Source organism: Ammodytes marinus (genome assembly GCF_949987685.1).
Source record: "Ammodytes marinus genome assembly, chromosome: 1".
NCBI classification, from domain to species: Eukaryota; Metazoa; Chordata; class Actinopteri; order Uranoscopiformes; family Ammodytidae; genus Ammodytes; species Ammodytes marinus.
Window position 1 is genome coordinate 5,325,026 of NC_137230.1, and position 14,935 is coordinate 5,339,960.

The 14,935-nt window shown below is 41.2% G+C and overlaps 2 protein-coding genes across 2 annotated transcripts; one reads left to right on the forward strand and one right to left on the reverse strand.

Moving 5' to 3' along the window:
• The first annotated feature begins 510 nt into the window (after positions 1-510).
• LOC307248524 (tumor protein p53-inducible nuclear protein 1) lies at positions 511-7,133 on the forward strand. Its single transcript, XM_080024924.1, has 4 exons — positions 511-619; positions 2,246-2,391; positions 2,871-3,024; positions 5,812-7,133. The coding sequence occupies exons 2-4, from the start codon at positions 2,268-2,270 to the stop codon at positions 6,038-6,040; spliced, it is 507 nt and encodes a 168-aa protein (XP_079881050.1). The 5' UTR covers positions 511-619; positions 2,246-2,267; the 3' UTR covers positions 6,041-7,133.
• Positions 7,134-7,230: 97 nt separating this feature from the next.
• On the reverse strand, positions 7,231-14,398 carry LOC307270271 (uncharacterized protein F13E9.13, mitochondrial; the record flags this gene model as incomplete). Its single annotated transcript, XM_080053461.1, has 6 exons — positions 14,317-14,398; positions 12,727-12,809; positions 12,451-12,631; positions 11,597-11,747; positions 10,605-10,732; positions 7,231-7,421 (listed from the first exon to the last, which is right to left on the reverse strand). Exons 1-6 carry the CDS (start codon positions 14,387-14,389, stop codon positions 7,231-7,233), a joined length of 807 nt encoding a protein of 268 aa, XP_079909587.1. The 5' UTR covers positions 14,390-14,398.
• Positions 14,399-14,935: the final 537 nt, after the last annotated feature.

Sequence of the window (14,935 nt, forward strand, 5' to 3'; positions counted from 1 at the left end):
TTGAAAGGAAGGTCTCTCCGATAAAAAACAAGTGTCTGAAACTTGTGGAGGTAGCTAGCTTGTCGTGACTTACGCCATATCACTATAGCTCGTTTATATATATAACTATTTTGTATAAAATAAGTATTGAAATAACAAGTATACACTAGGTTTTCGCTGGTTACGGAGCATGTAATGTAGCATGTAATGTAGCAAAAGTACAGCAACGAAAGGATGATTTGGAACTGTTAGCTCACGGAATAAAATCACTTTTTTCGTTGTTTGTTTGCTCGGTTGCGGTTCCACGCCTAGAGGAGACCCCGTTGTGTTCACACTCATTTGGAAAGGTACCAGCGACAACAACTTAAATGTCTCAATGAACATAGGGTAGTGTCCGCGCCGCGCGCCCCATCCACCCAGAGACGTTTGAATATTTGTTGACATGTGACGCCCTGGTACTCACTCTCGCCCCGCCCCACTGGGCTGGATCTGGTTACGTCACAGGACACGGCTTGCAGGACTCTTGCAGATAAACAACTCAGTGATCAAAACAATCTGAAGAACAGCAAAACAGCAGGGCCCTTTCTGTACACCGGCCACACCCGAGGAAGAAAAAAAACCCATCGCTTTATTTGATCAGGTAAGTCAAATATATAAATGTCTACTCATCAATGGGAAATATGCCTTCTAAGAACCGTGGATTACTTTGGTCTTTTGTTCTCCAATGCTTACGGGATGTAGTCGCAGCCTCCCGTCGATGTGTTATGTGGACTGATTATCGATGCTAATGTAATGTATTTAGGTAAACTCAGCCAGTGCGAGCCGCTATATGCGTTCAAGACACAAAGCAGAGAGTTAGCTGTTGGCTTTGTGATATAATAGCATGATATTATAGGTATCTAGGGCAGACAGGCATCCAGACACGGGGAAAACACGGTTCTATTAATGGATCGCTGTTAAACCGCAAGAGCAGAAATGTAGGCTACTTCCAATATATGTGTAATATATCATGCTATACCATGGCATTAATGTATTTAGGATAATACCTGTCCTGAGGATATATAGGCTAGGCTACGTTTAACAGACCGCTTAAGGGGAAAACATCTCCTGCATTAAGATCAGCTAAAAATAATGATGGAATAAATGTTTTTATAACTAAATATTGTACAATTTTGCATACTATTTTGGATCAATAGGATATATGTATTACAATTAATACTTTGGCTGTGCTCTTGTAAGTTTAACACTTTTCTTGAAACAAGGGATAGGCTAGAGGGGACAGTTTGGGACAAAAGGTCAGTCAAGTCTAGTCCGAGGCCGGGTCACTCATACAATTCTATCCCCTCCTTCGTGGAAAAAAATCTAAATGTGTTTCATAGCTTATATAATATCGCTGCAATCCAGTGTAATTCCATCTGCTCATAGCGTCCTGTCCCCTCAGCTGTTTGAGTTCCAACCACGTCACAACAGTGTAATAACAAGGTGGGCTGCTCAGGTTTCTGAGCTGGCGTAGATAGACAACAGAGGCGGTGTCAGGTGGCCATGGAACAGGGAAGCTCTTTGGAGCTGTTGAAGGGAGCAGCCTCAAGGGGGAGACATTTTTAATTTTAACTTGCAAAAAAAAAGGCCCATTAACTTTGGATGTGTCAGAGAATTGAACATTTTTATAAGCGTTTTCTTACAACCCAATTAACTAACTTTTTTCACAGAAAAATGTATTCATTGGAACTCTGTTTGAAGTTAGAAAGCTACCCGAACAGTTACTCCCCCCCCCCCCCCCCACTGTTGTTGTTTACAGCAGCAGGGCACACAGTTTTGTTTACAAAAATATTCTAGTTTTACATTTGGTTCCAGGTGGGTTCCTCAAAATAATTTTGTTTTGATTTATGATGATAGAATGATGAAATACTAAGAAGTACATACACGAAGAGAACATACATTTTGTAAAGTAAACTGCAAGCACTGCAAATGTAAACCAAAATTCCCCCTGTCCCGAAACCGTATAGTGCATGGAGTCCTTCCATGCAATCAGTTTAAGACTCAATTCTACTTCCACTGTGACTATGGTTTTGCTTCCTTGCAGTTCACCACTTCCCTGTTGTTCATTTACATTAAATGGTCGAAGGGCAGGGTGTCATACTGTGTGGAATGTAAAGCCCACTGAGGCAAATGTCTATTGTGATATATATATATATATATATATATATATATATATATATATATATATTGGGCTATACAAATAAAACTGATTTGATTTGATTTACAGTGAGTGCACAAAACAGGCAGAGATGTTTGGGAAGATTCTCTCTCAGCTGCTGTGGAGCACAGCCGAGGACTTGGAGGCAGCGGACGACACCTACGATGAAATGATGGAGTTTGAGGAGGGAGGATGGGTCATTGTCAATCTGACAGGTAAGGGACAGAAACCAACAGTACTGTTTAGAAATATCGGTCAAGTAGATTCCATTGTGAACTAGGGCTGTAACGATAGGCGTATCGAAAAAAAATGTAACTGGTCTTAAATCAACCAATCAGGTTTGGTGAAGGAAGCTGTCAAGTGTTTATTTTTTTGAACTTGATTAACACACTTCAATTATTTATTATTCCTCAATAGTATTATTTTGTAAGAGAAAAGCGAAAAAAAGTTCTATCATGGTCATATTTATTCATTAATTTTGCTTATTGTTATTTGTGTTTCAAATCTGTTCAGGTTATTTGTTATCAAATGTTACATGTTATCATAAAAGGTTTTTAAATAAAATGCCTTTCAAATTTAAAAAAATCGTTCAATCGAGTCAAAAATCGGGATACAAATCAAAATTGGGAGTTGGTGTATGGTTACTGCCCTATTGTGAACGCTGTTTGAACGGAGCCGCTTTTTCTTCTTCCAGAGGACAGGCGACTGTCCCTGCCAAAGGTTGACCCCCTGGAGAACCTGCTGATCGAGCACCCCAGCATGTCTGTCTACCAGATGAGAAGCAGGGTGGGGGGAGACGAGGAGGAGGAGCTGGACTCTGATGGGGACGAAGAAGAGGACACTCCCAGGTAACATTCCATCCACACACACACACACACACACACACACACACACACACACACACACACACACACACACACTACACATATGCCTTTACATTTTGATCACAGAATAAATAACAACTAACTAATTCACACCACTCAGTTCTAAGATGAGCAAACACTTTAGTTGTCACGCTTCTCCAAACAGAAACCCGCTTACTGCAAAATCCCGATGATACCAATGTTGACCTCGTTATTTGTAAGACTGTGCCTCCCAGTGCAAAGTCACAAATCGTTAGCCTCATAGCATAATTGCCTAAATCATATTTACTCTACTCTACTTTTACTCTACATCTACTCTACTCTACATCTACTCTACATCTACTTAACCCTACTCTATAACCCTCAAAATATGACTTAGGCAATTATGCTATTAGGCTAACGAAAAGTAGATGTAGAGTAGAGTAGATGTAGAGTAAAAGTAGAGTAGAGTAAATATGATTTAGGCAATTATGCTATGAGGCTAACAAAATGCAGTTTCACTAATAGTGAACTACCTTATTCAACGTGGGGCACATCTCTAACAGCTGATGTACGAGTCATTTGCCTAAAAGTTGCTGCGTATGTGCAGTGGTAGAAGAAGTTGTCCGCTCCTTTATTCAAGCATGACCACCAAGGTTTCACTTTAATACCTAGCTACCAAACAGTTCTGGGACACTTGAGTTTTTTTGCTAAACTTAATTTCGATGGGCGTGGACTTAAAAAGATCAGGACGGGGGCGCCCCTCCCCCCGGGCCAAGGCCCCGCAGCGGACCCGGGTTCGAGTCCTGCCCGGGTCGGTTCTCTGCATGTCCTCTCCTCTTTGCCCCATTTCAACTAGGGCTGCAACTAACGATTATTTTGATAATCGATTATTAATCGATTAGTGTTTTGGTCCGTAAAATGTAATAACATGGTGAAAAATTTTGATACATTTTCCATAGCCCATGTTGACTTCCTCAAATGTATTTGTATGTCCAAAACACAGATATTTCAGTTTACTGTCATAATAGGATTAAAGAAACCAGAAAATATTCACATTTGAGAAGCTGAAATCAGAGAATTTGGAAATTTTTTATTAAAAAATTACTCGAAACGATTAATCGATTATCAAAATAGTTGGCAATTATTTAAAAAATCGATAAATAATCGATTCGTCGATTAATCGTTGCAGCTCTAATTTCAACACTGTCTCCCCAATCTGTCTAATAAAGCAAAAATGCCCAAAAAATAATCTTAAAAAAAAAACTATGTGAATCTCAAATGTGAAGTCAGTGATTCTGAAGAATGGTTGTTGTCAAAATCAGTGATTATCCTATCCCAATCCGCTACCTATCCACACTGTATGTGCGTGCTGAAATAAAAATCCAGTGTTAATACACAGCCTAGGCTCTGTAAACTGGCATGTTCCGAGCTAAATGCCAGTTTGCAGACTGGCTGTGTATTAACACCAGACTAATTGATAGTCACTGATTTTCACAAAAAGTCATTTTGGCCCCAAGCATTCACCAGAATCACTGACTCCACATTTGAATGATTATATTAACTGTTATGTAGTCTGGCATGACCACTTCCGCCAGCGTCTATTCGCTTGCGTCGAAAAGCTACGCAGCCCTGACGCAGCCCCCTCCTATTCCGGTTGCTGGCTTTCCCCTATTGTGATCCCCCTCAAATTCGGAAACAATTCGCTCAGTCAACCCGTGTGCTTATGTGCAGCGCTCTCTCTCTCTCACACACACACACACACACACACAGGGTGTGAGAAGTCACATTACTGTAGACAGAAATAAAGTGTGGCGATACTTCGGGATAATAATATTGGCGGCGGCGGTCCGGGATGCATCCTAGCTTAGCCTAGCTGTCCAACTTCATTGTACAACTACCCCCGGGCAGAAATACCCTCATAAACTCTGGAAAATGAAGCGTGGGGGTTTGAATTGAGCACCGGACCTTATAACCAGCTAGATTAAGATCCGCCGTTCCCTTTCTTTGGTGAATTAGGGACTATGCAGCGGTGTTTTAGCGACGGGGAAAGATTCCAACGGCTTCCACTATCACCTAGCAACTACGGCTACTTGCTGCAGTTGGTGTAGCGCTCACAACGTCAAAACCCTGTTCTGCCTGTAAACAGACGGACTACGGCTCTGACTACAGCGATAGGAGGTGGTGACATAAGTTCTCGAATGCTAAAAATTCTACTCGACCGCCGTAGCCGTCCTCTCAACCGCCGATGATAATGTTACCAGAGATAACACTACGTGGGTGGCTAGTTAACTCCGGTTAAGTTATCCCGTGAGCTCCTCGGGGGCTAAAGTGTATGGTGTCTTGACATGCTGATTAGAAAGCAACACACTATGTATATTCCTTTTGTCTTTAATAGTTTTTGTGTGGCGTTTGCGGGTTTAGCCATTTCTCTGACAGTCTCTGGACGTGAAGACGTTCCATCAAAATAAGTCTCCCCCCGGCACTATTTTGCAGAACACCGCTGCTGCTTCCCGGGGTTAGCCCCGCCCTAGATGATTGTGATTGGTTTAAACAAATACAAACAGGCTAGCCCAGTTTCCCCCGGTTTCCCCACCCGAATAGACGGCTCTAAACAGAGTGCTTCCAGACCCTACTACTTGCTGTAGTTTGGTCTGGCTTTGCGAGACTAACTGTTATGTCACAGGACAAGGACAGAAGAGTTTGAGCAGTGACACAGAGCTGCTATATGTATCTTACATTTCACTGGCACACATGTATTGTAACACTTCTCCCCTGCGTGTGTGTGTCCAGACCAGTGGCAGTGAGGCGGCACCTATCCTGGCGTATGGCTGCTTGGGGGATCCCAGAGCCCTGCAGCATCAGACTGCTGGCCGTCCAGAGAGCCAGGACCCAGGACCAACGCAAGAAGCTGAGCCCAGGCGCCCTCCATAGGATGAACCTGACTAAGACACGCTTCTCCCCCAACGACAGACGCTACGGCCACTTCAAGAAGCCCTGCCAGCGCCTCTACAACTACTAGTACTGAACCCGCTGGTCAGAGGGTGTGTCTCAGGTTGCCTCTGCCTATACAGCTCAGTGCCTTGACTTTCAACCACTCAGGTTCTCCACCACGGTTTCATGTTTCACAGTTCATTTTTGCATATCTTTCCGACGTGCCACATCCTGTTGCTACAAAACATCTGCCAATAAAGCCACAGCAGCACAAGTTTTAAATCTCCCCTTTTACTCAAAATGCATGTTTTCATGTGTTTTTCAACACTAACATGGTTCCCACCGTGTGACAAGAGTCACCTGTGTCCAAAGTCAGACTACTTTTCCCCTGACCTTTTGGAAGGCGGGGCTAAAAGAGACATGGGGGGGAAACTCTTAAGCTTTTCAGACAGAGACTGAAAAACAGGATATTCAGCAATAGCACTGTGATAATTAGAAAGGTTTATGAAAACTGAGCAGAAACCCACATTACAATTCCGAATCTGAAAACAAGCCTAATATGTGACCTTTAATGTATAGGCGACCTGCACTGCCACCCTCACGTCATGACATCATGAATGACACAGTCGATCCCTCATTATTAACACAGACGGCATTAAAGCCACCATGCACGCTGAGTGTTTTGCCTTTTGATAGATAGAAGTAGGGTTAGGGCTTGTAGGAAGTTAGGTGTGTGTGTGAGTGAAAATTATTGTAAAGGTGTTTTTGCTATTGTGTGTGTGTGTGTGTGTGAGAAACTGATCCAAAAATGATACATATAGGATTAGGACACGTTTTGGATTAGTGATTCTCTGGTTGTGTTATACTGTGTGCCCTCAGCTTAAAGAGGTGTTTGTGACAATTGTATTTGAAACTTCACACCATGTTGACCTGAACAATATTCATGTCATGTGAAAAATAAAACATAACCATACTCTGTGAATTTCCTGAAGATAAATGTTCCCAAAGGAATATTTACAAAAAAACCACTGATCATATTTTGTATTGAATCTACCATTTTATGCTTATGTCTTCTTTACATGTCACCAGTGTACATACAATTGAATTCAAATGTTTTTTCTATTTGTGTCTATTTATAAAATGTACAAAAAAAACTGCAAATAAAATATGTTTTTCTTAAATTGGGGGCTGTATGTGTTTATTGCAGAAGTACATACTAGTTATTATGCGATGGAAGGAATCATGTTTAAGGTATGGCCATTTTGAACCTTGCCCCGCTCATTGTCGCAGGCCACGGACCTTCCCCATTAACCTCTCTACTCTTAGCAGGTCGATGGCGTTGGCCCAGTGGCCGCCCTCCTTGAAATGTGAACCGATGATCATAGCATTAGCATCAATGTAGCGCTCTATGTTGTCGTAGGTCACTCCTGAGCCTATCAGCACGGGGATCCTCACAGCCTGGGAAACCTCTGCAAAAGAATACAAACAAGGAGTGCAGTATCAATTACCCTTTCTTTTATATATATTTTTTATATATATACATGTTTATGGTCACACCAATCCACAAAAAACAAAAAAAATATTTTACTTGCATTGAACATAAAGTCCTCTACATACAACAAATGTATTTCCTACCCACTTCCTACTAGCAGCCTAATTATTATACCTTACCATTAAATTGGCTGGAGTGTATTGGAGATTTCCTGCTTATAAATGCTAATGTAAATTAGACTCACCCACAGCCACAGTGTCTATTAATGGTTACAGGACTTAACTGTAAGTGAGGATGTGTAACCTTTGGTCGCAGCCAAGGCTTACCTCCTCACTGGTAACTATCATTGTGTCTGACCTATGCCTGCACATTTGGAAAGATGTGGGACAGTGTGTGTGTGTGTGTGTGTGTTTGCGTGCGTGTGTGTGTGTGTTTAGCTTTGAGTGTTTACAGTTGTGTGTGTCGCGTTGGAGACTGCTTAAATATAGCAGCCCTGGTAAAGCACTTGCCCCTGTAAAGCACTTTGAATGGCCTTGTGTCTGAATTGTGCTATATAAATAAACTTGCCTTGCCTTGCCTGGTATTGCTGTGATAGAGACGTGGTCCAGGTTTTAGACCCACTGACCCTTTAGGCAAATACCAACCACTGATTAAGACGGAGAATAAAAAACTCCAATACAAGTTGAAATCCAGAAACAATACTGGAATGGTAAGTGTAGGCAAGTGTTTAAAGTGCATCTAGGCAAACGTTTTATTTTATTGGAGCATTATTAATAAAAACATTTAACAAACAGTGTTGGGAATAACGCCGTTTAAAATAACGGCGTTAGCTAACGCCGTTATATTTTCAGTAACGGGGTAATCTAACTAATTACTTTTTCCGTCGTTATAACGCCGTTATCGTTACTGAACGTTAAATGCGGTGCGTTACTGTGAATTGATTGAATAAACTGTGTAATCCGAGCGCACCCCTGGCTCCATACTACACAAACTGCTAGTGAGGAGACCGGGTGGGTTAAAAACGAGATAAGCGATTGTTATTTCTTATAGTGTTTTAAGTTGTGTTTTATTCAGTGTGGATGACATTATAACTGTCAGTTAGCGCCGTCACCTCAGTCAGCCGCGGAGCGCTGTTTACTGAAGTTTCTTTTTCTTTCTCTCTCTGATGTGTGAGCTTGCACGTTGCCGCAGTAACCACCTATCAATCCACGGTTGAAACGTGCTCTCCCTGAGTTCTTTTGCATCGCCCTGTGAGTAAGTGCATGGAGTTGCCCGATCTCTATAAATTATAATTTATGCACGTTACTAAACGGCCGCGATTCGCCGGTTGCAACAGCTGTTTAGCGTGTCATCACGAGCCGAATATTGCTATCGTTCTTTTCCTGGGATCTGTATGCTGCTGTGCATGTTAAAGAAGGAAATAAACATAGGATAAATCCTTACTCCTCCTCTCATCGTCTCATGCTTCACAGTCTGACGTTTTTGGCCTTAAGTGGTGTTTTAGCGACACCCCTGAAGTGAATCCAGTGATAGCAGATCAGCACGGTACATTCAGCAGTTTCCTCTACTACTTTTGTTGAGAACAAAATACTAGGCTACTGGAAGTGCAGGATAAAAAAATACTTGAAGTGCAGGATAAACCTCTTGCTGTCTGTTGATGTGCAATAGGCTACATATTGAAGGTTATAGCCTACAAGTAGGCCTACCTGTCTGTTCTACTCATTTCAACTGACTTGTGAAAACTGCTCAGAAAGATCAAATTTTTTGGACATATAGCAACTTTTTTTTTTACAGTAAGCTAACGCAAATAGTTACTTTCCCTGGTAACGAGTTACTTCTATTATAAAGTAATTCAGTTACTAACTCAGTTACTTTTTGGAACAAGTAGTGAGTAACTATAACTAATTACTTTTTTAAAGTAACGTTCCCAACACTGTTAACAAACAAGTTGGCCTAGTACTATAACATTGTAGCTGGTTGAGAGGGAGCGTATCTCAACTTGTTAATATTCTCCAGAGCTGTTTCACTCAATACAGTGCAGGCTGGAGACACACTTAATGAGAATAGCAAGACTGACCTATGTTTGCTTGTAGAGATACTTACTTTTACAGATTACTTAAAGGTGCACTATGCAGTTTCAGTGGAGGGGGATTTGTTTACATTTGCACACTTTAATTCTTAGTATTCAATAATAATACCATCATAAATCAAAACAACAATTATTTGAGGAAAATATTGTTTATTCAGTTATAAGAATATATTTGAGAAAAATGTTCACTTCTCTGACACGCCTTAAGTTACATAGTGCACCTTTAACCATTAACGCTTGTCAGAGAGACAGACAAGAGCGTGCATATCCAGCATTCCTAAACAGAGCCACAGAGCAGCCATGCATCAGAATCAGAACACTGTTGTCAGTAAACTATCACAGTGATTCACTACACATGAAGGGGGGGCCCTCTGCTGGACGGACGGGATAGTGAATTAAAATGCTTTACATGATGTAATCATAGATAGTATATCAATTTAAATGTGTGAATAGAGAATACCAAATAACCTCACATTTTTTCTCCACCTCCACTTTTCTGTTAACATGTGTTCAAACACCCCCGTCAGATTTCTCTCCTCTTATGATGTCATAAGGTGAGAAGCCACGCCCCCAATTACCAACCTAACTTAGCATTAGCCTCGTTTGAGATGTCGCCGTCTTGCGCAAGACCTGCGCAATTATGACGCTCGACTTGTTGTGCGCTCAGCAAGACGCGCGTCATAGTTGCGCAGGTCTGAGCAAGACAGCTCCAAGTCGAACGAGGCTAATACCGCCACCTGGGATAGGCCACCCCCCCCCAGAAACCTCTTAATTTAACTGCCGGATAGATTCCAACCGGCAGTCAGATTCAGGGCCAATCAGAGCAGACTGGGCTTTATGGAAGGCGGGGCTTAAGGAGACAGGCTCTTAAATGGAGCGTTTCAGACAGAGGTTGTAAAGAGGAAATTCACTTTGAGAAAATATAGAGAGTTTTTTTTGGGCCCTTCACCATGAAAACAGTTTTCTAGTAGAAACCCAAATTACAATTTTTAACCTGAAAATGATCATAATATGTGAGCGTTAAGCTAGCTTTCACTGCAGCACCATAATGGCCTCTGCTTGAAGGCCTACCTCTGAGCTCCAGCGGGTCAGCCTGCACTCCAGTGGCCGTCCCTGTGACGATGAGTCCATCCGAGAGAAAGAACTCTGCCGCGTGCGCCGTCTCTTCAATGCTCACGTCTGATGTCAGGGCGTGGGAGCTGGGAACACATGCATACAGTAGACATACAGTGCTGCTTGAAAGTATGTGAACCCCTTGAGCTGTTTGGAATTTTACTGAGTTTAACCATTATTAATTCATTTTGATCAATACCAATATTTTTTATATAAAATAACAGATGTCTGTTTATCAATTAATTCCTCATTTTTCTTTTCCAGAAATCAATTGTTTTTAAACAAATAAAACAAATGATTTGCCCACTTTTGTATGTGCAAAACTTTGTGAACCCTGAGCCGCATTGCTTATATCGAGCAGGTAAACACAACCAGGTGGGCCAAATTGAGTGATGAAACGGACCAATGTAATGAGATATCTTTAGGGAAGAAATTGGGCAGCACTAGATAAAACAGAGATCTAATCAGGTAAGTTTAGGCTCACCAAAGTGAACCCATACAGGCCAGACATGCAGATAGATTTACACAAGCCCCCACAGAGCCACACTCACTCTGGACAGATGGGCTGAAGCCAGGGTGCAGTTAGTATGAATGAAAAATGCATTGTAACCCTGGCAGTCCCATCAACACCTTTAAACCCACTATGTGTTTGATTTACAGAATGAATGGTGGATGTTCTTTTTAAGTGTGAGCTATTTGGGAGCACACAGTGATGATTTATTAGACAGAGTTAACCTGCTTTTTGTCCGCTTGAATCTTTTTCACTAGATGTCCAAAAGTTTTCTCACTTTCAGCAGTTTAATATTTACAATATAGACTAAAGTTCCCCTGAAAAACATAAAAGACCCAATTGCCAAGGGGAGATGTATTGCCTATAGTCAAACCAAAATGATCTGTATGAACCTTTTGTTTTCTTGCAGTGAGGGACTTGATTACTGATAAGTCCTCACCTGTGCTTCTTTTTGATGTCGGTGAAGATCTGCACATGCTCAGCTCCGATCTGTTTGCGGTATCGCAGTAGGTCTCCGGCGCAGGCGTTCAGGAGGCCTTCATCGGCCACATGAGAGAAGACAAAACCCTCGGCCCGGATGAAATCCAAACCTGTCACAGTACAACGCTGTGGTAAAACACACCTTAAACAGTAGAGAGGGCGACCAGACAGGTTAGTCAGCTGGCTGGCTGTTTACCCTTTGGCCATGACTGGATACTTCTGTACTGTTCTGTCCTGACAGTTTTGGCTATACTGTTGATTGTACAGGGGCTGGTTATCGTTTAAAAATATCGATACAAATACAGATTTCTTAATGAAGCTTTTTTCGATAGCATTTTTATAAAATCTTTTTTTAAACAAGATGACATTACACATTATGCTAAAAAAATAACAACTTAAGTTGAAAAAAAAAACACGTTTTATTTTTCAGCTCCATGGCAATTTTATATAATATCAATAAATGGAACTTGAAATTAGCTAAAATCTGAACTGCTTTCAGCTTGCCACAAGTGCCCGATCTACTTAGGCACTTCAACAGCAAAAATAAACAAAATGTGTACATACAGTACTGACCTGACTCAGTGCAGGTCAGTACTGTATGTAGGGCTCACTAATGCATACTGCGTAACCTAATGTATTTTACCTGGAGGGATTAACCCCTTATGTATCAATTTATTATTGAAGGACATTTTTCAATACTCAGCGGTATGGAGGCAATTTCATCTGTGCCAACAAAGTATTGAACTTCGATACCTAGCCCTAACTCATATACTGTATAACACAACAATAATTGAATTGATGTATAGAGTGAACCTGAAGCCATAGCCACTGCCATTGCCTGTTGGTTGGCAGAAGACAGTATTTGTACTCCGAGAGGCATGGATGGACAGGTGCTTCTCACTGCGGCGCACACCGCTGTCATACAGGTAGTCACCTCGTGGCCCACGGAGAAGGTGTAAGGGATATCATGCATGTTCTCAATGATCACACCATCCTGATAGAAGGGGTTTATTATTAGCAATTGTCTGCGGCTTGCCTGACAAATACTTTAAATGTATAAGGAGATGACACAAATGTTCAATAACTTACGATGCCTGCGTCACGGTAGACTGCTGCCTCCCTGCAAGCTTCTTCTATGATTTGGGACACTTTCATACAACCCAACGGGGTGCCTGAGAAAGACAAGAAACTTGCTGACGTACAGTGTGAGAGATCACAAAATACAACTCTGAAATGACAATACATTTAGTTTAGTGCTGCGCTTAACTTAACCCTTTGATACACAAGCTATGCATGCCCCATGTAATGCATAACATGGGTCAACAATGTCCCACATTCAGTTCCTATGGTATTTCATACATGGCTGGGTATGTCTTTGCTATATCATTTAATATTCCATGGCTCAAAAATAACCCATGTGTCCAACATTGAGGTGGAATCACAAAAATGAGACATAAAATAATAATTTGGTTTAAAGTAGTGATGTGGACCAAGCATCGATACATCTCATAGTTGAAATGTGTTGATTTACACATACAACACACATAACTATCCTAAACCTTAAAAAACGAAGACTGAACTGTGGTATTCTTTTGTGACCCATCATATCCCAGTGCGCTACCAGTCCAACAACATTCTGCGCCCACACAAACAGAAATAAAACATGCGGCCCGGCCAGGAGAGGTGTGCTATGTCTTGACTCTTTTGGAAGACCTTCTCCTGATTGTTTTAGCAAAAAAACAGACAAAATATCTCCATTGGAAAGTTAATGGTAAACTAAAATTAAATATTGTGCTAGTGATATCTCATGAACAACACTTTGAGGGATTTTCTTTAAACTTTGCACAGATGTCCACTCTGACTCAAGAATAAACTGACTACATATTGGAAGTCAAAGTTCAAGGTCACTGTGACCTCAAATCTTGTCAGCACATTATTGTGAGAATGCACAAAAGGGTTGATGTCATGTTTTTGCAAAAACTTACACTCTGACTCAAATATGAACTGATTAGATTGTGTAAGTCAAAGGTCACTGCAACCTTACTTATTGTGGAGGTGCAGTGACCCTGTACCATATTGTAGCTTCTTAGGAGCTTTTCCTCCTTTAAATCATTGCCTACCACCTCTCACAGCAGCCAGCTTATGTATCTGCTTATTTCTGGTAATATTGGGTTATGCACAAAAGAGCAAGCACACTCTACATTTTTAAAGGAATGTTCTAGTTTACAAATTACATTACTACTTCACTACAGTGCAGAGAGAATATTATAGGCTACCTTTCAGTCAGCCATGTTTATTTGCCAGTTATAGTTACTTGTTAGTTATTTTCTGAATTATATATCAGTTTATAAGGTAGCCTTTAATGCATCCAGTAAATAAGTTTAAATCAGTTTCAGCTGGACCAAAATGCTATTTACAAATATATGGGCAAAATAAAGCCAAACAATGTAATACACAACGTAGTATGACGTTAAACGGCCATTTCTACAATGCAGAATTTTTTTAATATAAATTGTAATCTTATAGGCCTACATTTTTATTGAAATACTTGCACACTGTTACCTATAAATACAGGCCAGTTGTCCAGCAAAGTCGTTTTTTGACAGTGTACTTTGCTTTCTTGACCAATGAAAACTTCCCATTTGAACATTGTTGGACACTAGGCCTGTGCACTCTCACCTGGTAAGGCTTTAACGTGAATCATTCCAATTACCACGGATTTGAGGCGCCCAAAAAGGTCCAAAAACTTCATGTTCCCGTTTCTGTGAGACAAAAAGGAGAAATATTCCTGTCTTTGCTCTTTCTGAGCATGGGGATCACGTGACTGAGCAAGGGTCAATTTTAAACCAAACAAACCATCCTTAAAAAACAAAAAACTCTATCAGTAGGCCTATACTATAATCGATTGTTTATCTCACATATCCAACCACTAGATTCAAACGCATTGAGTTGTGGGGTTTCATTTAAAAACAAATGTTTTTAATGTATTGTAGCCTATATACGTATTTTAATAGGCAACAGTTGACTAGTTGCAAATGGGGGATAAGTGGCAACCCGTGCAAGAATTGGGCGCCCCGTCAGAAAGCTCTGCAGGGCGCAGGCTAATAAAAAGCCTATTGTATATATTTTTTTTTGCTTAATAATATAAGCGCCAAGGGTGACAGCAAGCGACACACCATATGTGAAGTTGACAGAACCGATAGGGCTCGTTTACCGCCCGCGTTCTGTCTTGATGTGAGGCATAATCCCTAGCACTGCGGCTTTGTTTACATCTGACAGACTAGCCACGCGGTGCCGG

Coding starts and splice junctions, on each gene's coding strand:
- LOC307248524 (XM_080024924.1), top strand. CDS start 2,268: ATGTTTGGGAAGATTCTCTCTCAGCTGCTGTGGAGCACAGCCGAGGAC. Junction 2,392..2,870: donor GGTCATTGTCAATCTGACAG/GTAAGGGACAGA, acceptor TTCTTCTTCCAG/AGGACAGGCGACTGTCCCTG. Junction 3,025..5,811: donor GAAGAAGAGGACACTCCCAG/GTAACATTCCAT, acceptor GTGTGTGTCCAG/ACCAGTGGCAGTGAGGCGGC.